Source organism: Antechinus flavipes, chromosome 4 (genome assembly GCF_016432865.1).
Source record: "Antechinus flavipes isolate AdamAnt ecotype Samford, QLD, Australia chromosome 4, AdamAnt_v2, whole genome shotgun sequence".
NCBI classification, from domain to species: domain Eukaryota; kingdom Metazoa; phylum Chordata; class Mammalia; order Dasyuromorphia; family Dasyuridae; genus Antechinus; species Antechinus flavipes.
In genome coordinates this window covers 31,433,122-31,458,638 of record NC_067401.1, presented here as the reverse complement: position 1 = coordinate 31,458,638, position 25,517 = coordinate 31,433,122, and the positions used below count along the sequence as shown (strand labels likewise).

Below are 25,517 nucleotides of genomic sequence, written 5' to 3'. Positions count from 1 at the left end.
AAGCAAACATAAGATGTGTTGATTTACATTCAGTCTCCTTAGTTCTTTTTCTGAATGCTGAAGGCATTTTCTGTCCAAAGTCTATTGGGATTGCTTTGGATCACAAAACCATTGAGAAGAACCAAGCCTCTTATAGTTAATATTCATTATTTTTCTCCACTGTTTTTCTACTTCTTAGACTTCTCTTCACTTACCTTCCTGGGATTTGTCTGACTTATTAGAACTGGGTAGGAAGGGGCTCCAAAGCTCGGCCCTCATCACTTGGGGCAGGGATTATGTGTTATTTCATTTTGTTCAGGTTCTCAACAAAGTCTTGGCTGTCCCAAATTTGTCACGTGTGCCAGAAGAGCATGATGTTTGGAGTGAAGTGTAAGCATTGCAGGTGAGGACGGGACCAGGGCTGGGATCAGAAGTGGCCCCTAGGATGGGTAGTGAGCCTCTGGCAGGTGGGCAGGGGTCCCTTGGTTCAGGGAAAAAGACTCATGTTATCCATATCACCCTCTCCTCCTTCCTGGCTTCTTTCCTCACCTTCCTCTTCTTCTTCTCTTTTAATTAAAAAAAAACTTAATGTTGTAAATAATAAAAATAAGAAGAAGCAGTAGGGGCAAGTAGATTTGTTCTTATTATTTATTTCAGCCATATTTGGAGTTTTCTTGGCAGAGATCCTGGAGTGGTTTGCCATTTTCTTCACCAGCTGATTTTACAGATGAGGAAACTGAGGCAAGGAAGATTACGTGACTTGCTGAGAGTCATCGAGAATAAGTGTCTGAGGCCAGATTTGAACTCAGGAACATGAATCTTCTAACTTTAGACCTGGAGCTTTGTGCATTATGGCACCTCTAGTTGCCTTGCATAAGAGCTAAAGTTGGCCTAAAAGCCAGGAAGACTATTTGACTCTATGACCCTCAGCAAGCCACTTACTTAGCTGCTTATATTTCTAGGCTACTATAAGACTTATCATTTGCAGAGAAGATGTTGACCTGTTTTGGTAGAAGGGATTTCCTTACTCGAGTATTCCCTAAACTGGTGAAATCATAACATCCCTAATAACATGAATTAAGTTTTGCAGAAAAATTAGGTCTTATTGTTATTAAGAACTACCATTATTAATAGCCAATAATTAACAAATGTTATTATTAAGAACAAAATGTTTTCCTGAAAAATTATTTATTAATAGAATTGGAAGAAGAAAACCCAGTTTAGAATCCTGGCTCTGCTACTTACTCTCTGTATGATTGGGCAAATCATTGGTCCCCTTTAATTCTATCTATTTATGATCTTTCCCTCTTTTTTTTTCTATAATTTCCATTATTCTTTTAGAGATTCCTTGTGCTCCTAATTTATCCTTAATTATCAGTAGCTCCTAGTTACTTCCTCTTTAAGTTTTTCCACCAGCTTTTCCTCTTCACCTCTCCTGGACTGTCTTTCTAATATTTAACAAGTCCTTGGGCACCCTCGAGGCCCATTTACCCCCTGGGTCCTATTGCAATACAGCCAGTCTCTAATTTATCTCATTAATGCCCCCCTCTTGCCCTGGCTTAAAGGAACTCTCAGATCCCTCAACAATACACTCGTCCTCTAATTTGTCTGTTTTGTTCATTCTAATTTAGTTCTAAAAGTGGAGTCTATCTGTGCTAAGAGAGTGGGACTGGAGAGGAAGGGAAGGAATGATTGGCCTCCAAGGAAAGCACAGGAATAAGGGAAAGGAAAAACAAGAAGCTCACCATTTGGGAACATTGAAATTTGGGATCCATGCACAGGAAAGAAAAACTCAAGAAACTGCTCTCAGTCCTTTCTTCCTGAATCAATGGCAGGACTGCCTAGGGTCCTTCCAAGTATTTCGGACATCCCCATGTGATCCTCAGGAGGTCTCATGAAGACTGTTACTTTGAAAGAGCCCTTAGAATTTTTTTCTGTTCTTTGTATTTTCAATTTGGAAAAGAGGAACGAGGAGAATGAGAGATAAAGGAAGGGAGAAGAGAGAAAGAAAGAGGAGGAAAGAAAGAAACAGGATGAAGAAGAGAAGGAAGAGAAGAAGAGGATGGGAGAAAAAGAGAAAGAGGAGAGAGAGAAGGGAGGAAGGGAATGAGGAAGGAAGGACGGGAGGTAGGAAGGAAAGAAGAAAGGAAGGAAAGGAGAGGAAGGGAGGAATGGAAGGAGGGAGGTCAGAAGGAAAGATAGAAGGAAAGAAAGGAAGCATTTTTTTATGTGTACCAAGCAAAACAGAAGAAAGCCCAGAAGGAATCACGGACAATTGAGACAGCTTTGAAAGTTGAATGTTGAAATGAACATATATTCGAAAAGAAAAGCAAGTTGCACACAATGGAGACTTTTGCAGTTCCATGTACAATCTTTTTTTCCCTATTATCCTATGCATATGGAAATGCTGATGTTATTTGCTGTTTTAAGTTCAAAATGGAAAGAAAAATTAGATGAGCTTCTTGACCCACTCTTGGTTCTCTTTCCTCCGCAGGTTAAAGTGCCATAACAAATGCACAAAAGAAGTCCCTGTTTGTAGAATATCATTCCTACCATGTGAGTCTCTTGAGTTTTTTAAATCTCATCTGTTTTTCCAAACTAGATTAAGTCTTTTTTGAAGCTTTATTGAGATTTTAGCCCACCCTGATTTTTTTCTCCCCAGTGTCTAAACTACGAAGGACAGAATCTGTGCCTTCAGATATCAACAACCCGGTGGATAGATCAACAGAGCCCCATTTTGGAACCCTCCCAAAGGCACTGACAAAGAAGGTAAGTTAGAGACTGGCCCTGATTGGGTAGAGGATGAAAAGGGCCCAAGTAGAGCTCTATCTTACAACCTGGATATATATCCTAACCCTCATCCCTTTTCATACTATATTTCTGGGCCCCAGTGGGCAAGATTCAGAGCAGCTTAGCTTCATATCAATATTTAGGGCATTTTAAGATGACTTTGTGAAAATGCATTTGCATAAAATGCCCAAGTAAGAATCATTTTTAATCTTGCATAAAATGCCCAGATTACAAATGATTCTTACTTGGGCATTAAAGCAGGTCTGATAAAACCTTCAAGAACAAAGCCTTATTCATTCTTGCTGTGAACACTTATGCTTAACTATACCAAGGATTTGTAATTTTGTAGGCTTGGAGGTGCTTTCCACCAGCATAGATCAACCCTCTCATGCCTTGATCACTATACTCTGAGAATTGTTGTCACCCCCAAAATCTACTCCAAGTGGATGACTTATGGAGAGATGAGTATCTTCAAACTTAGTGAGGACACTCTGCAGATGATGGAAATGCTGACCATTTATAGACCCCTAAATGGCAGCTAAGCAGCAGTAGGGGCTGGGTGAGGAGGCAGGAAGACTCATACTCTGAATTCAGATACTCACTACTATGTGGTGAGTCATTTAACCCCTTAGTTTCCTTACCTGTAAAATGAGAATGATTATAGCATCTACTCTGGAGCGGGTGTTCCATCTTGCAGGAGTCCTCAAACTTTTTAAATAGGGAGCCAGTTCACTGTCCCTCAGACTGTTGGAGGGCCGGACTATAGTAAAAATAAAAACTTTGTTTTGTGGGCCTTTAAATAAAGAAACTTCATAGCCCTGGGTGAGAGGGATAATTGTCTTCAGCTACCACGTCTGGTGGCCGCGCTGTTTGAAGACCCCTGACTATGGCATCAGCCAGCTACTCTGAAGTATCAGGGAAACACTTTGCAAATGTTTAAGTTAAAAGTGTTATGTAAAATGTAAAAATCTTCTTAGCTCAGGAGCTGAACAAAAACAGATTGGGGGTCCAGATTTGGTCCCAGGGCCATGATTTTCAACTCCCTTAGTATACATTATGAGTTTATAGTTCTGCTGATTTTTTCTTAATTCAGACTTGTCTCCTTGTCTCCTCTGATTCCTTTCTCTAGTGCGGTCTCTCCCCGAATGTCTACTGCACCTCCTTTGTACAGATCCAGTACAAAGAGTTTGCTCTGGTCCCTAAGTAAGCTTCATTCCTCCCCATCCTCATTCACATGTGAATGGATGGCTGAGGAGAGATCTTCACACCTCTCAGAGAGGGGAGTTACCCCCAAAAGTCCTATATGAGCACATACCCTACCTTGACAATTTTTCCTTGCTTATCCAAATCCCATTTGCTTTCTAAGATCTAGCCCAACCCCCACCTATTGATCTGGACGCCCAGAAAATGTAGTTCCTACATTCCATTTGGGCCTCCTAAGTCACTTGTAGGTTCTAGAGGAAGAAGAGGATTTACAGATCTCAGCATCTTTGTGGAGTCATGGATCAGTGGATCTGCCTCTTCCCGGTGGGGGGATCTTCTGGGTGACCAGGTCAGCTACAGTTGGGGCTCTCCCACAGAGGTACGTTACCTCCGTGTCTCACCCTCATGTCTTGCAGGAACATCCTCCAGCCGTGAACCACCTGGACTCCAGCAGTAACCCATCCTCCACCACCTCCTCCACGCCATCCTCCCCAGCGCCCTTTCAGTCTTCCAATCCTCCCAGTGCGACGCCGCCCCCGAACCCCTCGCCGATGGCTCAGCGGGACAGCAGGTTTAATTTCCCAGGTGACTGCTCAGAATGTGCCGCTCAGGGAGCTCCGTGGGTCCGCGGCAGGTTCTGTCGGGGTGGTGGATTCTTTGTGTCTTCAGTGAGCTTTCTCTGTTCACTCCTCCTTGGGTCTCCAGGGTACCTGCTGCTCGTCAAGATCTGCCCTTGTCCAGCCTTGGACTATACTTATGATTTCATTCTTTATTGAGTGGGTTTTATGGTATTGGATTTCAGGTCTATTCCTAGGAGTCACACTCATTCTGTCCATATTTCTTGGATTTTTCTTTTGTTTTATTTTTGAGAGGCAGTTGGGTTAAGTGACTTGTTGAGGGTCCCACAGCTAGTAAGTGTTAAGTGTCTGAGGCCGGATTTGGATCCAGGTCCTCCTGGATCCACAACTGATGCTCTCTCTATTGCCCCTCATGTTCCCCACTGGGCCTTTGTTCTCAATACACATTAAATCCAGGCCAATAAATGTATGTGCTGGAAGAGGTATTCCCAGCCCTGGGAATCCTCCATATACCATGAGGGGTCTCGCAAAGCCTTCGGAAATCCTTAACATGTAACTTATCGTGATTCATTTTAATTTGAAGATTGCACTTTTATGGTAAAATAATGTGCTGAGCCTGGGGTCAAGAAGACCTGAGTTTAAAGCCAGCTTCAGGCATTTATTAATTGTATGACTTTAGGGATAAGTCACTCAGTTTCTTCATGTGTTTCCTCAGTTGGAGAAGGAAACCCCAAAAAGGGGCTACAAAGAGTCAGACATGACTGAAAAACAACTTTTATAGTAGAAGACAGTGTGGTGTCATAGGAAGCACACTGAACTTGGGGACAGGAGAGACCTGATTCTGGCATTTACTAGCTGTTGGATAACAGACCAGTCCCTTAACCTCTCTGAGCCTCAGTTTCCCCATCTGTCAAATGGGAATAATCCCACCCATTCCACCAGGCTGTTGTGATACTGGGGAAGGGTATGTCTTCACAGTACTTTGTCAACTATGAAGCACTTTATGAATACCAGGTGTGTTCACCTTAGAGCCACGTTTTGAGAAGGGGGCTAGGGAAGGACGTGAGATGCAGTAGTAGCCCGTTTAGAAGGAGTCATCTGGGAGAGTCCCATCTTTTCAGCCTTCATTCCTGGCCTGCTCCCCAGTCTCTCTTACATTTATTTGATGGGTAAAGGACAGTAGAATGGATTGTGGGGCAGGAGTGAGATTTAATCCATAGCGGAGACCTCCCGTGCTTTCCCCTAAACAAATTCGACCCCAGTTATGGCCTAAACTGCCCTAGCCATCTCAGCTCCTCTTCAAGCCCGGTAAGCCTTTGGCCTTCTTTGGGCACAAAGAACAATGACCTCAGCCTCGGGGCTGGGTTTGGGGGGCAAGGTGGATGATGTGAGGATTGAGTGGGGAGGGAAGGAGGAGGAGGAAAGAGGGCAAGAGTCTGGATATAGCTGAGATCTGCTTTCTTCCGAGTTCTTGTCTCAGTGCTGTGCATATGCTGCATGAAATCTGGGTGCCTTAAATTGGGAGCAAACGTAAATCGCCACAAGCTCGTGTCAGATCGAATGATCTCAGCATGAATGCATGTCTGCCTTTCTCTTTTGCTTCTTAAAATCGTTTCTGAGCATCTGCTGCCTTTCTCTATGACCTGTTCACCCCTTCGAGGATGATGGGGTGTTCAATCTCAGGGATGGTGTGGTAGGCTGAGGCTCTTGTGGATTAGAGCGAGTCCACAGGGTCTGGGCCCCTCCTCTCCTGGGACCCCTGACACTCCTCTTCCTCCTCTCCTGGGGCCCCCCACTGCTCCCTCCACCTTCTGATCTCCCAGTCTGCCGTTAGCGGCTTCCAGGGTGGGGATGGGGGCTGCATGGATGCATTGCTCCTATCTCTGATTCCTTTCTCTAGTGTGAAGTCTCTTCCCGAATGATAATGCACCTCCTTTGTACAGACCCAGTATAAAGAGTTTGCTCTGGTTCCTAAGTAAGCTTCATCCCTCCCCATCCTCATTCACATGTGAATGGATGGCTGAGGAGAGATCTTCACGCCTCTCAAAGAGGGGAGTTACCCCCAAAAGTCCTACACCAAGGCTTTCCTACTTATAGCCCTACCCCCAGGTTGGAGAGATGCCCTGTGCACCCCCACACCAGTTTGTTATACAGATCAGCAATCTGAGCCCCCATTCTTTGGTTAAGGGATCATTGACAATGAAGATCATGGCTTGGCTTTCCAGGGAGCACTTTTTACTTTCCCAGGGTGCTTTTACCATTTACCTTCACCCATAACTTGGGGGACTGAGGGCAGTTAACCTTCTTTTAGACTATAAGGAGAATGACACCCATTGAGTCATACTTTGAGAGAGGGATTATGGGGAGCGATGAGAAGGGCAAGTCCCCAGACCCTGTCTCCAGAGAGTCACCTGGGAGATGCAGGCCTTCATAAGTGGCCTGTTCCGGTATCTCTCATACATTTACTTGGGTGAGTTAGGGAGGGACAGACGGTCTAAGACCCATGTCTCCTATCTCTGAGTCCTCCTCTCTTCCCACACAGGCAATAACACAGAACCCTTTGTCTCTGGGCTCTCTGGGGTCTGTCCCCATTTCCAAGCAGCCCCTTCTCCCCCTTTCCCCACCAGCTTGATTTGATCCACCCACCCTGCCCTCTTAGCCTGCTTCTCCCAAAGGCCTGTGGGGAGCAGCCACGGGATCCAGTTAACCATTGCCCTGAGCCTCCCCCAGTCTGGCTCACTGAACGCATGCACCTGCCACTGACCATCTCTGCCATTTTTCTCCCGGCTGTTTGCTGTTTGTTTGTGTGATTGGCTCTCCTCTTGTATTTCAAGCTGCCCACTACATCCATCATAGACAGCAGTTTATCTTCCCAGGTGAGTATGGATTCTACTAACCACTTCTCACTTCAGTTAATGCTGCCTTTCTTGTGTGGGATGACCCTCTCTCTGGAGGGCTCCTGTGGGATTGTGAGAACCATGTTATTGAGAGGCTCTCATGGGCCTGAGTGGACTGTGAGAGTGGTGTTGGGTGGGCTTCTCTCTGGAGGGCACCCGTGGTACTGGGTGGGATTGTGAGAACGTGTGGGGTGACCCTCTCTCTGGAGTGGACTGTGAGAGCGGTGTTGGGTGGGCCTCTCTCTGGAGGGCTCCCGTGGGACCAGGTAGAATTGTAAGAGTTGGCCCTGAGTTCAGTGGGCACAATATAGGAGGGTAGAGAGGGCAGTGCAGTTGGAGGTGGGAATCATCTTTTACCTGGTGTGATGCTTCCTTCTCTTCAAGTGTAGTCAACCCAGCCCTGGCCTGAGATTCAGGTACCCAGGGAGTAGACCTTACTCTGTTCCCTCCTCCATGAAATAAGGAGATTAGGTTCTTTTCTCTTCCTGATGATCCAACACTTTGTGCCTACCATGTGCTAGCACTTTATGAATAATATTTCAATGACAGTGGGGATGCAAGGCAGAGAGAGGTGAAGTGACAAGTGTTTCGGGCCATATTTGAACTCAGATCTTCATCTCTGTAGGCCCAGGGCTGTATCTATTGTGCTACCTACTTGCTTTTAGGAGGCAGATGGGATGGAGATGGGAGAGGTGGAGATGACTGAGGCAGCCTAGGAGTCTTGAAGGAATTTGAAGGGACAACAGCAATGAGAAGGGAAGATGAATTCCACTCTGGATATGTTAAGTTGAAGTTGCCCTTGGGACATCTGAGTGGAATCATCCAGCACACAGGATTGGAGGTCAGAATAGAAATTGGGGCTGAGCAAAAAGACATGGCACATATTTCCCTACATATAATTGCTGAACTCATAAAAGAGTTGAAGAATGTAAAGAGAAAAAAGGAGGCCCATGGTTGTCTTGAGGGATACTTGGGCTTAGGAGAAAGGTGGTGGATGATAATCCAGCAAAAGTTATTTAGGAGGAGGGTGACAGAGGAGAAAGAAGTAGGAGAGAGCAGTGTCATGGAAACCAAAACAAAGTGGGGACCTTGTCAAAAACTGGAGAGACCAAGTAGACCATTGGGTTTAGTAGGTAAGGGATAGATAAAGGACTTAATTTCAGTTAAATGGGGGAATTGGGAATCGGGTTGCAAGAAAATGAAAAGGGAAGGGGCAGGGAGGAAAGAGCTCCACTGAGAGGAGACCATTCTAGGGCTTGAATTATGAACAATGGCTCAAAATTGGGGGTGGGTGGGTATATTTGTAGTCATTGGGAAAGAAGCCAAGATTACGGAAAGTGAAACTGTGTCCCAGGTAATTAAAGTATTTTTCATGAGGACACAGTCATTATCCACTGATTTTTATCCTTCCCCCCAATACACATACATTCATGGGATACAATGGGATCTCAGCTTATAAAATAAGCAGTACCCTTCTTCTCCTTCCCTGTTTGTACTGGTGGTACTCTGAGCCCTTTTTCTACTTATCTTCCCTACCTGTAGTTGCAGGGCAGATACTATCCCATTTTACAGGTGAGGAAACTGAGTCTCTGACTTTCACATAGAGTCTATCACTCCATCCATCTCTTGATACAGCCATTGACTTGCCTAGACTTGTTGCACAGCGCCACCTGCTGATCATATTAAAAAATATCTCCAGATCACAAAAAAGTTTTTGGAGCAGTTTCATGAAGGGACTAAGCACAGTTTTTGATTCTGGGATCAAAGCTAGATCTGAAAGGAACTTCATAAACCATTAAACCCCAAACCCGTCCTGTTATAGTGGAAGAAACTGAGTCCTAGAGAAGCTAAGGACTTACCCCTGACTACCTGGGAATTTATAGCAGAACCAGAATTTGACCTCAAAGCTCCAAGTTTTCCCACTGAGCCATGGTAGCCAATTGGATTTCGAGTCTATGTCCACTTTGGAATGTAATGGGAAAATTCTTGCCATTTCAGCCTATAATATCTATGGGGAAAAAACTTTAAACAGGAAATTCTTTGGCTGCCGGACACTGGGCGGTGCTAGCGAGTAACGTAGGTACAGACTTGCTCTTTAGCTGCTGCCACTATCAGTGAAATTTTTCCTGCTCCTAGATCTCAGAGTGGCAAAGCAGAAAGGAGCTTTGATGTCTTTCCCAGGGACCAATCCCCTATTTTGCAAAGGAGGAAAAATAACTCTAAATATTGTGTTCTTTTCCAGAGGCTACATATTAGGAGGAGGATAGTAAGCTGGAGAGTCTCCAAAGATGGGCGATCAGTGTGACAAAGGACTTTAGACTGATGGGATAGGAGAGCTGTCTGAAGGAATGGGCATTGTTCGGTGGGGATAAGAGATAGCTAGGAGGGAGGAAGGACAAACAACTGAAAAACGGGCCTATGGAAGATGAATTTGGCTTGTTTTTGACCCCAGAGGACAAAACAAAAAGTTATGGGTGGAAGTTTTAAAGAGGCAAATTTAGGATCTCAGACTTAGAGGCTTAAAGCTCTAAGGCACCCCTTAGGTTAACATCTTCATTTTATAGATTAGGAATTTGAGTCCCTGAGAGGTTTAAATGTAGCAAAATGCAAAAACGTGAACCTGATATAGCAATACAGTGCAATTGACATGGTATAGTACAGTTGACATGTATAGTATAGTTGGCATGTTACAGGAGATCTGATTAGTGTCTTTGACATGTACAATTGACATGGCTCAGTGCAGTTGACATAGCTCAGTACAATTAATATGGTATAGTACACTTTGACACAATAAAGTATAATTGACATGGTGTTAGTACAACTGATATAGGTCAGTGCATTTAACATGGCTTTGTGCAATTGACATGATACAGTGCAATTGACATACAGTACAATTGACATGGTACAGAACAACTGACATGGCTCAGTGCAATTGACATAGCTCAGTGAAATTAACATGATATGATACACTTGACACAGTAAAGTATAATTGACATGGTACAGTACATTTGACATAATATAGTATAGGTGACATGGTAAAGTACACCTGACATGGGTCAGTACAATTGTCTTAGAAATCTAAGATCCCAGCTCTGCCATTACTATCTATAAGACCATGAATAATTAATGATTTTCCTCTCTCTGGCCTTCAATTTCTTCATCTATAAAAGAAGGGAGTTGGACTAGATAATCCAGCTAGATAAACCTAGGGGGAAATTTTTTTTACAATTAGAACTACCCAAGAGTGGACCTGGCTATCTGGGAAGGGAATTTGGCTTGTACTTGACCCCAGAGGACAAAACAAAAAGTTATGGGTGGAAGTTTTAAAGAAGCAAATTTAGGATCTCAGACTCAGAGGCTTAAAGTTCTAAGGAACCCCTTAGGTTAACATCTTCATTTTATAGATTAGGAATTTGAGTCCCTGAAAGGTTTAAATGTAGCAAAATGCAAAAACGTGAACTCAATATAGCAATACAGTGCAATTGACGTGGTATAGTACAGTTGACATGTATAGTATAGTTGGCATGTTACAGGAGATCTGATTAGTTAGTGTATTTGACATGTACAATTGACATGGCTCAGTGTAGTTGACATAGCTCAGTACAATCAATATGGTATAGTACACTTTGACACAATAAAGTATAATTGACATGGTGTAGTCCAACTGATATAGGTCGGTGCATTTGACATGGCTGTGTGCAATTGACATGATACAGTGCAATTGACGTACAGTACATTTGACATGATATAGTACAACTGACATGGTACAGAACAATTGACATGGCTCAGTGCAATTGACATAGCTCAGTGAAATTAACATGATATGATACACTTGACACAGTAAAGTATAATTGACATGGTACAGTACATTTGACATGGTATAGTACTGGTGACATGGTAAAGTACACCTGACATGGGTCAGTACAATTGTCTTAGAAATCTAAGATCCCAGCTCTGCCATTACTATCTATAAGACCATGAATAATTAATTATTTTCCTCTCTCTGGCCTTCAGTTTTTTCATCTATAAAAGAAGGGAGTTGGACTTGATAATCCAGCTAGATAAACCTAGGGGGAAATTTTTTTTACAATTAGAACTACCCAAAAGTGGACTTGGCTATCTGGGAAGGAACTTCAGTTGGAAGCATCTTCATTCACTATTTCCATCCAAAGGCTAGCTATTTATTTGTTTGGGCTGTTGTAGAGAAGAGGCTTGTTGAGGGACAGGTTGGACTAAGTGACCTCTCAGATCTATTCCAGCTCTGAAACTATGACTGTTAGTAAGCCAGATAAGGTTCAATTCCAGTTTGGATGAATTGGCCAAATTCCCTCAAAGTCAGAGCTTACATTCATGGAGGTTCATTAGTCATGCTGAGTTGTCTCCATCGCCTTTTTTTTTTTTTTTTTAAAGTGAAGAAGCATGGTTGATTATCAACACTATCTTTCTCTCTTCATTCTCCTCCTCCCTATTTACCAATTAGGGGACACACAGGTAGACAACTGATATAGAGGAAAGATTGCTGGATTTAGAAGCAGAGGAGCTGAATTCTACCTTGTAATCTTAGGAAAATAACTTCTCTCTCAGTTGCAATTCTTCATCTTTAGAGTGAAAAGTTGAACTAGATAGTGCTGATTCCTTTCAGCTCTAGATCTATTTTCCTATATATCTCAGCCAAAATAAAATTCAGATTTCTTGGTTCTTATAGAGTATATAGTATTGGTTCTTATATTGTATTCTGTCCAAATTGCATGCTTTTCTACATCTTAAGGACATTATATATGTATATATATTTTAAATCTGAGTTATTTGTCGTGTGCCATTTAGGTTCACTGTAACATATCATTTAAATATTCATTTTTTTAAAACATGAATGAATAAATTCACAAGTCTTTCTATATTATAGTTCAGAAAAATTTACCTAAATGCTGTTTTTGAATTGGGTAAAATCAGACTAGATTAGAAATATCTTCTTTTTTTTTTTTTTTTTTTCTTTTCAAAGATGAGGTCTCTCCATTTCTCCCAGTTTGGAAATACCTAGGTTACTCATGGGATCAGTCCTACTACTATTTGGCCTCTTTCTAATCTTTAAAGTGGGTTGGTTTGCCCTTCCTTAGACAATCTGATGGTCCGCTCTCAGGGGTTTACCATATGGTATTGACTTAGAGCAGAGCCCCAATTAGCACTGCCCAACCAACTTCTAAGTTCAAGAAATCTACCAATTACAGCATCTCTGGTAGCTAGGATTACAGGGTACACCATCTTGCTAAACAGCCTGACTTCTTTAGTCATATTAAATGAGTAGGAGAGAGGCAAAGAGCAAAAAAACCCAACACAACCCAGCTCTTCACATTAAAAAAAAAATGTCTAGAAGGGGTGTGAAAGGTAGATGGGAGAGAGACAACAGTAGATCAGGAAGATCTTTTGGGCTATTATGGCAGCAGACTTGGTGGTTGAGGATGAGCTTCAGAGTCTGAGTGAGAACAATGGGGTTGGGTCCTAGCATGAGACCAGCTGAGTCCCAAGAAAAGTAAACAATCTGCCCAGGGTTACACAGTCAGTATATGTCAGAAGAAGGACTCCTGGCTTCAAGACTTGCCTCAGTTCACCACCTTTTAGCCTGCTGATTAACAAATGTTTTTTGATTGACCATTTAACTTGCAAAATGCACTTTTATTGAAGTGGAATGCATGGTGGACATGAAAATAAGTCTGTAAAGTCTTTCCTTTGGTTTAGAAGATAGAAATCAATTTGCTTAAGAAGTTATTCCAAAGGTTTGAACCCATCCCTGCTCTGCCCCCTTGACCTTCAGTGAATGAGAAACATGGCCCCTCATTCTTAGTGTCATATTTTTGTTTTCTCTAGACATCTCTACCCCATCCCAAGTACCCCAAGTCCCTGATTCAGCAGAAGAGACAAGGTAAGCATCTACCTCACTTTCATATCCCTCTTTCTAGCCAACAAGGAATTCCTTCATCTCCATCTACTTCTCTCTCCCTCTGCTTTTCTAGGTTAATAAAAAATAAACTCCAAATTTCTTCAAAGTAACATGGTTATAAGTTAAACCTTCCTGTTCTTACCTGATTGTTTGTGGAATTGTTATCAGTAGATTAAAGTCAAGCTTCCTTGTCAATATAGACGGTTGAATGGATTACCCACCTTGGTGGCCCAAAATATTTCATTGGCATAATGTTCAACTAACAAGGAAGTAGTGGTGGTATTAATCCCTGTTACCTACATGTAACATTGGAAGGTTTTGTGGTATACTATGAATGTAATATGGGAGAGAGAAAGTGAAAGATTAGACCTAGGAAAGACCCTATCAGTCTGAGTGAGTTACCTCATTTTTTTTTTCTTTTTCTTTTTTTTTTAAATTAAATTTAATTTAATAATAACTTTGTATTGACAGAATCCATGCCAGGATAATTTTTACACAGCATTATCCCTTGCAATCAGTTATGTTTCGTTTTTTTCCCCTCCCTCCCTCCTCCCCCCCCCACCCCCAAGATGGCAAGCAGTCCTATATATGTTAAATATGTTGCAGTATATCCTAGATACAATACATATTTGCAGAACCGAACAGTTCTCCCGCTGTACAGGGAGAATTAGATTCAGAAGGTAAAAATAACTCGGGAAGAAAATCAAAAGTCAAATAGTTCACATTCATTTCCCAGTATTCCTTCTTTGGGTGTAGCTGTTTCTGTCCATCATTTATCCAATGAAACTCAGTTAAGTCTCTTTGTCAGAGAAATCCACTTCCATCAGAATACATCCTCATACAATATCGTTGTCGAAGTGTATAATGATCTCCTGGTTCTGCTCATCTCACTTAGCATCAGTCCATGTAGGTCTCTCCAAGCCTCTCTGTATTCATCCTGCTGGTCATTCCTTACAGAGCAATAATATTCCATAACATTCATATACCACAATTTACCCAGCCATTCTCCAATTGATGAGCATCCATTCATTTTCCAGTTTCTAGCCACTACAAACAGGGCTGCTACAAACATTTTGGCACATACAGGTCCCTTTCCCTTCTTTAGTATTTCTTTGGGATATAAGCCCAATAGAAACACTGCTGGATCAAAGGGTATGCACAGTTTGATAACTTTTTGGGCATAATTCCAGATTGCTCTCCAGAATGGCTGGATTCGTTCACAACTCCACCAACAATGCATCAGTGTCCCCGTTTTCCCGCATCCCCTCCAACATTCATCATTATTATTTCCTGTCATCTTAGCCAATCTGACAGGTGTGTAGTGATATCTTAGAGTTGTCTTAATTTGCATTTCTCTGATCAATAGTGATTTGGAACACTCTTTCATGTGAGTGGTAATAGTTTCAATTTCTTCATCTGAAAATTGTCTGTTCATATCCTTTGACCATTTATCAATTGGAGAATGGCTTGATTTTTTATAAATTTGAGTCAGTTCTCTATATATTTTGGAAATGAGGCCTTTATCAGAACCTTTAATTGTAAAGATGTTTTCCCAGTTTGTTGCTTCTCTACTAATCTTGTTTGCATTCGTTCTGTTTGTACAAAAGCCTTTTAATTTGATATAATCAAAATTTTCTATTTTGTGATCGGTAATGGTCTCTAGTTCATCTTTGGTCACAAATTTCTTTCTCCTCCACAAGTCTGAGAGATAAACTATCCTATGTTCCTCTAATTTATTTATAATCTCATTCTTTATGCCTAGATCATGGACCCATTTTGATCTTATCTTGGTATGTGGTGTTAAGTGTGGGTCCTTGCCTAATTTCTGCCATACTAATTTCCAGTTATCCCAGCAGTTTTTATCAAATAATGAAATCTTATCCCAAAATTTAGAATCTTTGGGTTTGTCAAACACTAGATTGCTATAGTTGACTATTCTGTCTTGTGAACCTAACCTTTTCCACTGATCAACTAATCTATTTCTAAGCCAATACCAAATGGTTTTGGTGACTGCTGCTTTATAATATAATTTTAGATCAGGTACAGCTAGACCACCTTCATTTGATTTTTTTTTTCATTAATTCCCTTGAGATTCTCGACTTTTTATTGTTCCATATGAATTTTGTTGTTATTTTTTCTAAATCATTAAAATATTTTCTTGGAAGTCTGATTGGTATAGCACTAAATAAATAGATTAGTTTAGGGAGTATTGTCATCTTTATTATATTCGCTCGGCCTATCCAAGAGCACTTAATATTTTTCCAATTATTTAAGTCTGACTTTATTTGTGTGAAAACTTTTTTGTAATTTTGCTCATATAATTCCTGACTTTCCTTTGGTAGGTAGATTCCCAAATATTTTATGCTATCAACAGTTATTTTGAATGGAATTTCTCTTTGTATCTCTTGCTCTTGGATTTTGTTGGTGGTGTATAAGAATGCTGAGGATTTATGGGGATTTATCATTTTTTTTTTCAATTAAAAAACATTTATTTTCTCTCCTTCCCATTTCACATCCAGTTTAATAAAAAGAAGGGAAAAAACTTTTGGAACAAATATTCATAGTCAAACAAAATATTCTCCACATCTTGAGGTGGAATATCATGTTTCATCATTGAATCTGGAATCATAAGTAGTTATTGAATTGATCAGAGTTCTTAAATCTTTTAAAGTTGTTTGTATTTTCCACATTGTTATTGTCTAAATTATTCCCTATATCAGTTCCTTCCTTTTGGGGAAGAAGAAACAAGTCCACACTGGGGAAGTGTTTTTTCCAAGATCACACCAAAATTAGTGTAGCAGAGCTGAAATTAAAACTCTTGTCTCCTCATTCTAATCCTGTGGGAGCTTTTTAACCCTGTGGGAACCCTTATAGGGACCTGAATACCACCATATCCTTTAGAGATGAATTAAAAACATGTTTTCTCCAGAAACATTTAATAACTTGACCATAGATAGTTATCTGACATTAAAAATCATGGTTTTGGCTTGGGGGGGAACCAGGCAGAAATCTCTAAATCCAAACTTACCTACAGCTTAACTTTCCATCCTTACGAAAACCATAATGCTCTGCCCTTAACTCTCTTTGATAAATTCTTCTCTCCCTAGGGTCAATGACCAGCCGAAAGCCAGTATGACCGAGGACCATGAAACAGAGGTGAGTTTGAAGATGGCACAGCAGAGATCTGTGGGTCAATCACTCCTCTCCTCTGCCCCACAGAAACCTTAATGATACTATCAGAGTACAATGGGTATAATTCAGCTTTTTGTCCATTTGGGAAAGTTGAGAAATGGAGTTGTAGACAGCTTCATTGACCCAATTATGTTATAGAAGGTTCTAACAATCCACAGAAGGAAAGAACAATTAAAAATTTTGTGAATTATACTTCCCTTTACATGTGCATCTTTAATACTAGTACTTAAGTACTACTCCTAATACTAATAGCTAACATTTATGTAGCTCCTTAAGGTCTGCAAAGTGTTGTTATGTGTTAGCTCATTTGATCTTCCTAAAACCCTGAGAGGCATTTTTCAGATGGGGAAGCAATAAAATGATTTATCCACAGTTATACAGCTAATAAATGTCTGAGGCAGGATTAGAATTCAAGTCATCTTGCATGCAAGATGCAAGTCTATCTCTCCAGCTAGCTGCTTCCTTAAGACCAATTTGAAACCAGGTTCTATGCATCGTGATCTAGAGTATCAGGCATGGAATCAGGAAGACCCAAGTTCAAATTTGACCTCAAATACATGATAAGCTATGGGATCTTAGGCAAATAATTTAACCTCATCTATAAAATGAGGATAATAATAGTCCTTATTCCAGGGTAGCTATGGAGATAATCATTGTAAAGCTTTTAGCACAGGCCTGGCACATAGTAGGTACTTAATCAATGTTAGTTGTTATCATCATCATCATTATTATTCTACAGCATGATTATAAGATGTGAAAGGGAGAGAGACTTTGATTTACTAATGATCTAAAGGATAGAAACAGTTTAATAATAAAATTATCTAACCAACCTCCCCGCCCCCCCAAAAAAATCACATTGAATTGACCATTCTTCCTCTTTGCTGTGGCCACTAGCAAAAATTTGTATAATTCTCTAATGCTGCTTCTTAGTCACTGACAGATCATGGAACATAGAATGTTGGCTCATGGAATCCAATCCTACATGGTCGCTTAGAAGTAGAGCCTGGATTTCTATAATGTCCAAATTCAGTGGCTCCCTCATTGGACCACACAGCCTCTTATCTATCTCATAGATTCTTTTTGTTTGTTTGTTTTCCTTCTAGGTAGAAGAACAAGAGGCAAGTAAATCGGAACTGGAGGATGATGAGGATGAGCTGGATGATCTCCCCAACTCCCGGAAGCCATGGAAAGGGATGATCTCTCGGAAAGCCAGCAAGACCAGTGTCTACCTGCAGGAGTGGGACATTCCCTTTGAGCAGGTGGAGCTGGGGGAGCCCATCGGGCAGGGACGATGGGGGAAAGTGTACCGGGGCAGATGGCACGGGGAGGTGGCCATCCGCCTTCTGGAGATCGATGGCAACAACCAGGACCATCTCAAGCTGTTTAAGAAGGAGGTCATGAATTACAGGCAGACGCGGCACGAGAATGTCGTGCTCTTCATGGGAGCATGTATGAATCCCCCCCACCTTGCCATCATCACCAGGTAAGCAGAGGGCCTGTGGCCCAAGCTCACTTTACCTTTTAAAATTAATTTTATCGGTATTTTTTTTCTCTATCACATTCATTCCCCAATACATCCTTCTTTGTTTTTTTTTTTTAATTTTTTTTTTTTTTTCTTTTTATTTACACGATATATGCATGGGTAATTTTACAGCATTGACATTTGCCAAACCTTTTGTTCCAATCTTTCCCCTTCTTCCCCCCACCCCCTCCTCCAGATGGCAGGTTGACCAATACATGTTAAATATGTTAAAGTATAAATTAAATACAGTATAAGTATACATGTCCAAACAGTTTGCACAAAAAGAGTCAGACTTTGAAATAGGGTACAATTAGCCTGTGAAGGAAATCAAAAAGGCAGGCCGACAAAAATAGAGGGATTGGGAATTCTATGTAATGGTTCATAGTCATCTTCCAGAGTTCTTTTGCTGGGTGTAGCTGGTTCACTTCATTACTGCTCTATTGGAACTGATTTGGGTCATCTCATTGTTGAAGAGGGTCAGGTCCAGCAGACCAATACATCCTTCTTACACTTTTGATCTAGAAAATCATCTCATTAATAAAATTAACCAACTTGTCAACCAAGTCGGTTGTGACCCACACCCAAGTAATTTAATTTCTGCCTGCCATCGTTCTCTCAGCTGTAAACTGTAAAAATCTCCCAGAATTATTGTGATGATCCAAAGAAATAATATTTTAAAAAAAGTCCTTAGCACAGTGCCTGGTACTTATTAGGCATTTAATAAATACACATTTCTTTCTTTTTCTTGCATGTGGCTAGGCATCAAAAAAATCTGATTTCCCAGATAATTTTTAAAAACAGGATCTTATTGAATAGGATTGCTTAACTTTTTTTTTTTCAACTTCATAGAGACAGAGACCTTGGCTACAAGTCCTCTTTGACTTAAGAATTTTCCTTGACTTAAGCTTTGGCCCTCAGACCTAGAAAATTCAGTACAAATTTATTATAGATCTTATTAAAGCATTAATAAGAGCTTATCAAATCTCTGGAAAACTTATCGAATATGGAATAATGGAATATTATATCTTTGCTGCTATATCATCCATTTTCTTGGCTATCCCCTATATGAGGGGATATTAAATTAAAACTTTCTCACCCAGCAGCTATTGCAGAAATCTACCAACAGTAGCAGTTTACCAAATCTCTTTTATTTTATTATGTTATATTGCAAGCAAAACCTCTGAAATTTCTGCACTGACATCATTGAAATTCAAAACTCCCCCAACTGGTTCATGGGTCCTTTTTTAAAGTTTTTTTTTAAAGCTTATTTTAAAAAATAAAAATGTATTATCTGCATCCATAGTCTTCCCTTAGTGAAGGTGAAGAGGAGCTATTCCAGGATAATACAAGAAGGGTCTCTCATGTTGGAAAGCACTTCTGTTGTCTAAGGACCAATAGAAAGACTGTTATCTGGCTGGCCAGAGAGAGATGGATTTTTTGGCCACAGCAGTACTTAGATACTATTTAAGTGTTAGAGCAAAGCTTCTTAACTGTGGGTCGTGATCCCATATGGGGTCTTGTAACTGAATGTGGGGGTCATGAAATTCTAATTTGTTCCTATTTTAAATGTATACCTATTTTATATACCTATATAGCTGAGGTTCAGTAAAAATTTTGGGGGTGAAAAGAAGTCGTGAATGGAAAAAGTTTAAGAAGCCTTTCCTTAAAGAAAGTTATCTGTGTATGGAGAAAGTTATCTGTGTATGGTTATTAGACCAACTGAGCAGCAAGCATTTATTTATTAAGCACTTATTGTGTGCCAGGCACTCTTCTAGATCCTAGAGGAACAACAACAAAAAAGTGAGCCAGTCTCTGTCTTCAGGAAGCTTACATTGTCTGGGGAGATCTATCCAGAAGAAAGAGAAAGGAAATAAAAGGGAATTGTTATGGGGCAACATTGGTGCTTGGGGGGACCAGGAAAAGCTTCCTAATAACCACATTAACAACTAATACATAAAACATTTAAAGGTTTGCATCCTCTTGTTTCATCTTTACAATAACCCTGTGTAGCAAGTGTTATAAATTATTCCCATTTTACAGATGAGGAAACTGATGATGAGAGCTAAAGGGCCTTGTTGAATGTCACACAATAAGTGTCTGAGGCAAGATTTGAATTCAAGGCTTCCTGAGTCCAGATCCAGCGTGCTGTTCACTTTGCTCCCTAACTGTTTCCGTGACATCAATTGATGTTACTTTATTTCCTTGGGCTCAGTGAAAGAATGTTCCATTATTTTGGGAATGTCTACTTGTGGGTGACCGCCTTGTAGGCTTGGTCATCCTGCATCCCAATCTAGATTTGGAAGAGATCTCAGGGGCCATCTAGTCCAATCAGCTCATTTTACAAATGACAGAACTGAGGCTTAAGGATTTAAAATTACTGCCTTAGGTCACACAGGGAGAAATCATCAAAGGTAGAATTTTTACTGTACCTCTTTACTTCCTCTTTTTACTGTATGTTTTTACAGATGAGGAAACTGAGTCACAGGGAGGTTGCCTAAGGTGACAGGATTAGTAAATGGGGAGGGATCAGATGGGATTCGAACCAAGCCCTATCGCACCAGAACCAGTTCACTTTTCTCTCTATCTCTCAGAAGATGTGAGAACTGGCAGGGATCCCCCCTCCTTGTACAGAGGAAACACGGGGTCTCTCTCTCTGTCTCTCTCTCACCCTCCCTTCACTCTCCTACAGTTTCTGCAAAGGGCGGACGCTCCACTCCTTTGTGAGGGATCCCAAGACCAGCTTGGATATCAACAAAACCAGGCAGATTGCCCAGGAGATCATCAAGGTAAGCGGACGGTTACCTTTCCTGTGAGATATTCCTTCCAGCTCTTGCTTTCTTGCCGCCATGGCGATGGTGTAAAATAGATCGGAAGCTCCTTGAGGGCGGGCAGATACTCTTTATTTCATTTTTATCTTTGCGTCTACAGTGCCCAACATGTAAGTGATTGAAATGGTCAACTTTCAATCCATGTGTCCTCCCCAATTCACAGAACCTTCCCTGCCCGTGATCTATAAAAATGTCGTCGAATAAAATTGGGGGTTCTTATGATTATTTATGTCCCTGACCCCTTGGGTCACATTTTGGTGACACCTCTGAACCCCTTCTTAGAACAGTGAATAAAATAAAATATGCAGGAGGGGGAAGGGAAGGGAACCAACATTTATTAAGAGCCTATTTTAAGTCAAATGCATTATAAATGTGATATCATGAAATACAACAATCTTGGAGGCAGGTGCTATTATTATTCCCATTTTACTGTTTTATTTTGTTTATTTTGTTATTTTGGGGGATGAATGACTTGCTCAGAGTCACCCAGCTAGGAAGTGTTAAGTCTCTGAGGCCAGATTTGAACTCCTGATTCCAAGGAGTCTATCGTTTGCACCATCTAGCTCCCACCCTCCCATTTTACTGTTGAAGAAACTAAGGCAGAGATTATGTGTCTGTCCACGATCACACAGCTCTAGGAAATATCTGAATTCTTCATGGCTAAGTCATATTTCTGTTTCTGTTTCCCAGAAGTGACTCTTTTTTCCCCTTCTGCATTCATAGCTCCTTTCCATCCTCATCCCTTATCCTGTACAATCAATAATCAATTAACCAATCAACCAAATAAGTACTTATTTTATGCCATGGGCTGATCTAAGCTGGAGATAATCAAGAAAAAGCAAAGATAATCCTTGCCCTCAAGGGGCTTCCATTCTAAGTATGTAAAAATCAGAATACACAAGATAAACTGAGTCTTTTAAAAAAAATAATAGCTCTTTATTTAAAAAATATATGCAAGGATAGTTTCCAACATTCATCCTTGCGAAACCTTGTGTTCCAAATTTTTCTCCCTGCCTTCCCTCCACTCTCTCCCCTAGACAGCTAGTGATCCAATAGATGTTAAACATATACATAAAATAAGTTTTCAAAAAAAAAAAGGAATTTTTCCTCCCCAAAGCTGGGTATAGATACTAAATAGGCTGACATGGAGAAAACAGGAAGAAGGAGATTTGACAGGTCAGAGAAAACAAGATGAAAAACTTCACATCCTTCTGTATAGTTAATGTCACTGAGAGAAGGCTCAATATAGGAAATGGTTTGCCCCATCATAACCTTGTTCAGCTGTTTTTCCTTTCTTATATAGAGAGATTCAGTTTTGACATCTGTGAGTCTGTTTCCTCAATTAGTGAGTATTTACTATGTGCAGCCTGCTCATGGTAGACTTTATAGTAACCTAGAATATAAGGTCCTTGAGGGCAGTGCCCATTATCTTCTTGTCTTTCTGGCTTGGTTCCTATCACAATTTCTTGAGTATAGTGAGCATTTCATTAGTGTTGAATAAATCATAATTTCTAGAGCTGGAAGAGGCTTTCCCCTCAACTGTTAAAAAAACACACTCTTAGTTTTAAGATTGAAGAAACAGATACTCATAAAGGTCAAACTTGAGGTTCAAGGTCACCCAGATGGAGGTAGCAAACTTGGGATTCAAACCCAGGGCTTCTGATTCCACATTTGGGTTCTTTCCACTACTCCATGTCTAGAAATTTAATAAATGCTTATTGATATAACTTGTTTTGACTTGATTTCTGATACTCTCTAGCTCTGTGACCATGGGCAGGAAAGTCCCATAGCTACTCTAAATCTGGTTCCTCATCTGTAAAATGGATGTGGTAATACTTCCATAACTTATACCTCAGTCATTGAGATGGAAGTACTTTGTAAACCTTAAATTGTTTAATTCTATTCAATTTACCAAATATAAAATGCCTACTATGTTCAAATAATGATAATAAAAGCTAACATTCAAATAGTGCCTACTGTGTGATGGGCTAAGCTGGAGATAACCAAGAAAAAGCAAAAATAATCCATGCCCTCCTATAGAGGAAACAGCATATGAAAATCAGAATTCACTGGGCTAACTGCTTTACATTTAGCATCTCTTTTGATCCTTACAACAACCTTGGAAGGTAAATCCTTTTATTATCCCCATTTTACAGATGAAGAACCTGACAGGTTAAGTGACTTGCCCAGTGTCACACAGCTAGTATAGACTGGCCTTGGGTTGAATCAAACCTATTTCTGAATTCTTTGAAATTAATGTCACTGTCTTCATGTGTTTAAATATATACCTGTTGCTATTTCTTCTCCACTATTTTGTCTCACCCCAATGTGTGTGTGTGTGTTATGTATGTGTATATATATGTGTATGTATGTACACACACATACCATACTCCACTTTTGAGGAAGCCATATCTAAATCAAGCAGCTTCGGAATCACAGTCCCTGGTTCTAGATTCAAGACCATCCCTCCATCTGACCTGTTTTGGGGGCTTTCTTCCAGGGCATGGGGTACCTGCACGCCAAGGGCATCGTTCACAAAGACCTGAAATCCAAGAATATCTTCTATGACAATGGCAAGGTGGTCATCACAGACTTTGGGCTGTTTGGGATCTCCGGTGTGGTGCAGGAGGGCAGGTGAGGCAGTCAAGGAGCCCGAGAGACTCCATCGAGTCCAACTCCCCCATTTAACAGAAGAGAAAATTTTGATTCCGGTCAAGTAATGGACAACTCCCATCCCAGTAAAGACAATGAGATAATTTTTAAAACTCAGCCATCTGCGGAGAGCTATTCACTCCTTTTGTGATGTGCCTTTAACAAACCAATGCAAAATTCCAGTCTAATAATGATTTGGGATTTTCCAGATTAACTTTGCCTGCTGGGTGATATATTCATTTAGACCCTAACCTCTTAAACTGTGGTTCGCAATTTTATATAGGGTTTTGTAATTGAATATGGGGGTTGTAAAATTATGATTTATTATAAGTAAATGATTGATTTGTATACTTATTTTATATACTTGGATTCCGTAAAAATTTCTTGGGCAAAAAGGGGTCACAAGTAGTAAAAGTTTAAGAAGCTCTGATCGAGACCTAGACTTTTTTTGGCTCGTCTTTGTCCTGGGCCTCTTAGGCAAACAGTGGGTGAAGCCTGTGGGATCTCTTCTCAGAATCATGGCTTAAATATATAAGATAAAATACAAATTACAAAGAAAATCAATTCTATTAAAATATAGTTACCCAAGTATTTTTAAAAACCAAATTCATGGACCCTGGGTTCAGAACCCCCTAATCTAATCTATTTATTGCCTTCTGTAGCTTACATTTAGTGAAATTTCACTAATCTCCTGCATGGAAGCAGAGGGGAAGCTTGGAAATACCAAAACTCTTCCAATTCTTTTTTTCTTCCTTTTTACAATTCAGGCGGGAGAATGAGCTGAAGCTGCCACACGATTGGCTGTGCTACTTGGCCCCTGAAATCGTTCGGGAGATGACTCCAGGGAAAGATGAAGATAAACTGCCCTTCTCCAGAGCTGCTGACGTGTATGCCTTTGGGTGAGCAGAAGCCTTGGGGGACCTGCAGGGGCTAATCGGGGGAATCTGGGGCAAGTCTCCCCATGTTCCCTTATTAGTGGTCAGTGAGTCAGCAAGCATTCATTAAGTTCCTATGAACATTAGGCACCTTGTTAAGTGCTGGGGATACAAAGAAAGAATTTATAAACAGGAGCTTACAGAGCAGGTAATATAACAAGATACAGACAGGATGAAATCTTAATGGGAGAAGGTGCAAAGCTGAAGGCAGCTTCTTGTAGAAGGTGAGAGCTTTGGCTGAGACTTGAAGGAACTCAACGAGGTTGGGTGGAAGGCCAGCTAATGATTAACTCTTTTTGGCCTTGTAGACCTGCCCTCTCCAGCGATTATACAGCTCGTGAAGGGCCTCTTGGCCACCATGAGTGAGTCATGGGAATAGTGGACCTTTATGAGGAGGAAAGATGGCTTGAATAAATCGTTTAATTGTGTTTAAATAGATAAGTGAAAGAAATTTAGAAATGAACAATATGCAATTGTTGCCTGACATTTCAGTGGTTACATAGCTGGTCAGTGGGAAAAACAACATTTGAACTCAGGTCTGCTGGACCCTTGGGTATAGCTCTGTATCTACTACTGCTCAGTAGTTGATATAGATAGATAGAGAGAGATAGAGAGAGAAAATATATATATATATATATATATATATATATATATATATATATATATATAGAGAGAGAGAGAGAGAGAGAGAGAGAGAGAGAGAATATATATATATATATACACACACAGAGAGAGAGAGAGAGAGACTATATGTATATATATACAGAGAGAGAGAGAGAAGAATATATATATACAGAGAAAGAAAGAGAGAAAGAGAGTGTATATATATATGGAGAGAGAATATATATATAGAGAGAGAGAGAAAGAGAGAATATATGTATATATGGAGAGAGAGAATATATATATATATATATAGAGAGAGAGAGAGAGAGAGAGAGAAAATATATATATAGAGAGAAAGAGAGCATATATGTATATATGGAGAGAGAAAATATATATATATATG

General features: G+C 40.5%; 1 protein-coding gene across 5 annotated transcripts in view; it reads left to right on the top strand.

Moving 5' to 3' along the window:
- Positions 1 to 25,517, top strand: part of KSR1 (kinase suppressor of ras 1) — a 206,750-nt gene that overhangs the window by 168,336 nt on the left and 12,897 nt on the right. For 4 of the 5 annotated variants that reach the window (XM_051992363.1, XM_051992364.1, XM_051992361.1 and 1 more), the window contains 11 exons: positions 299 to 382; positions 2,474 to 2,535; positions 2,642 to 2,748; positions 4,389 to 4,557; positions 7,385 to 7,426; positions 13,310 to 13,364; positions 16,490 to 16,538; positions 17,678 to 18,057; positions 20,786 to 20,882; positions 23,425 to 23,558; positions 24,344 to 24,475. In XM_051992363.1, the coding sequence (XP_051848323.1) occupies positions 299 to 382; positions 2,474 to 2,535; positions 2,642 to 2,748; positions 4,389 to 4,557; positions 7,385 to 7,426; positions 13,310 to 13,364; positions 16,490 to 16,538; positions 17,678 to 18,057; positions 20,786 to 20,882; positions 23,425 to 23,558; positions 24,344 to 24,475 (1,311 nt within the window). The remainder of the gene's footprint in view (positions 1 to 298; positions 383 to 2,473; positions 2,536 to 2,641; positions 2,749 to 4,388; positions 4,558 to 7,384; positions 7,427 to 13,309; positions 13,365 to 16,489; positions 16,539 to 17,677; positions 18,058 to 20,785; positions 20,883 to 23,424; positions 23,559 to 24,343; positions 24,476 to 25,517) is intronic. The other variant, XM_051992362.1, reaches the window with a different exon arrangement.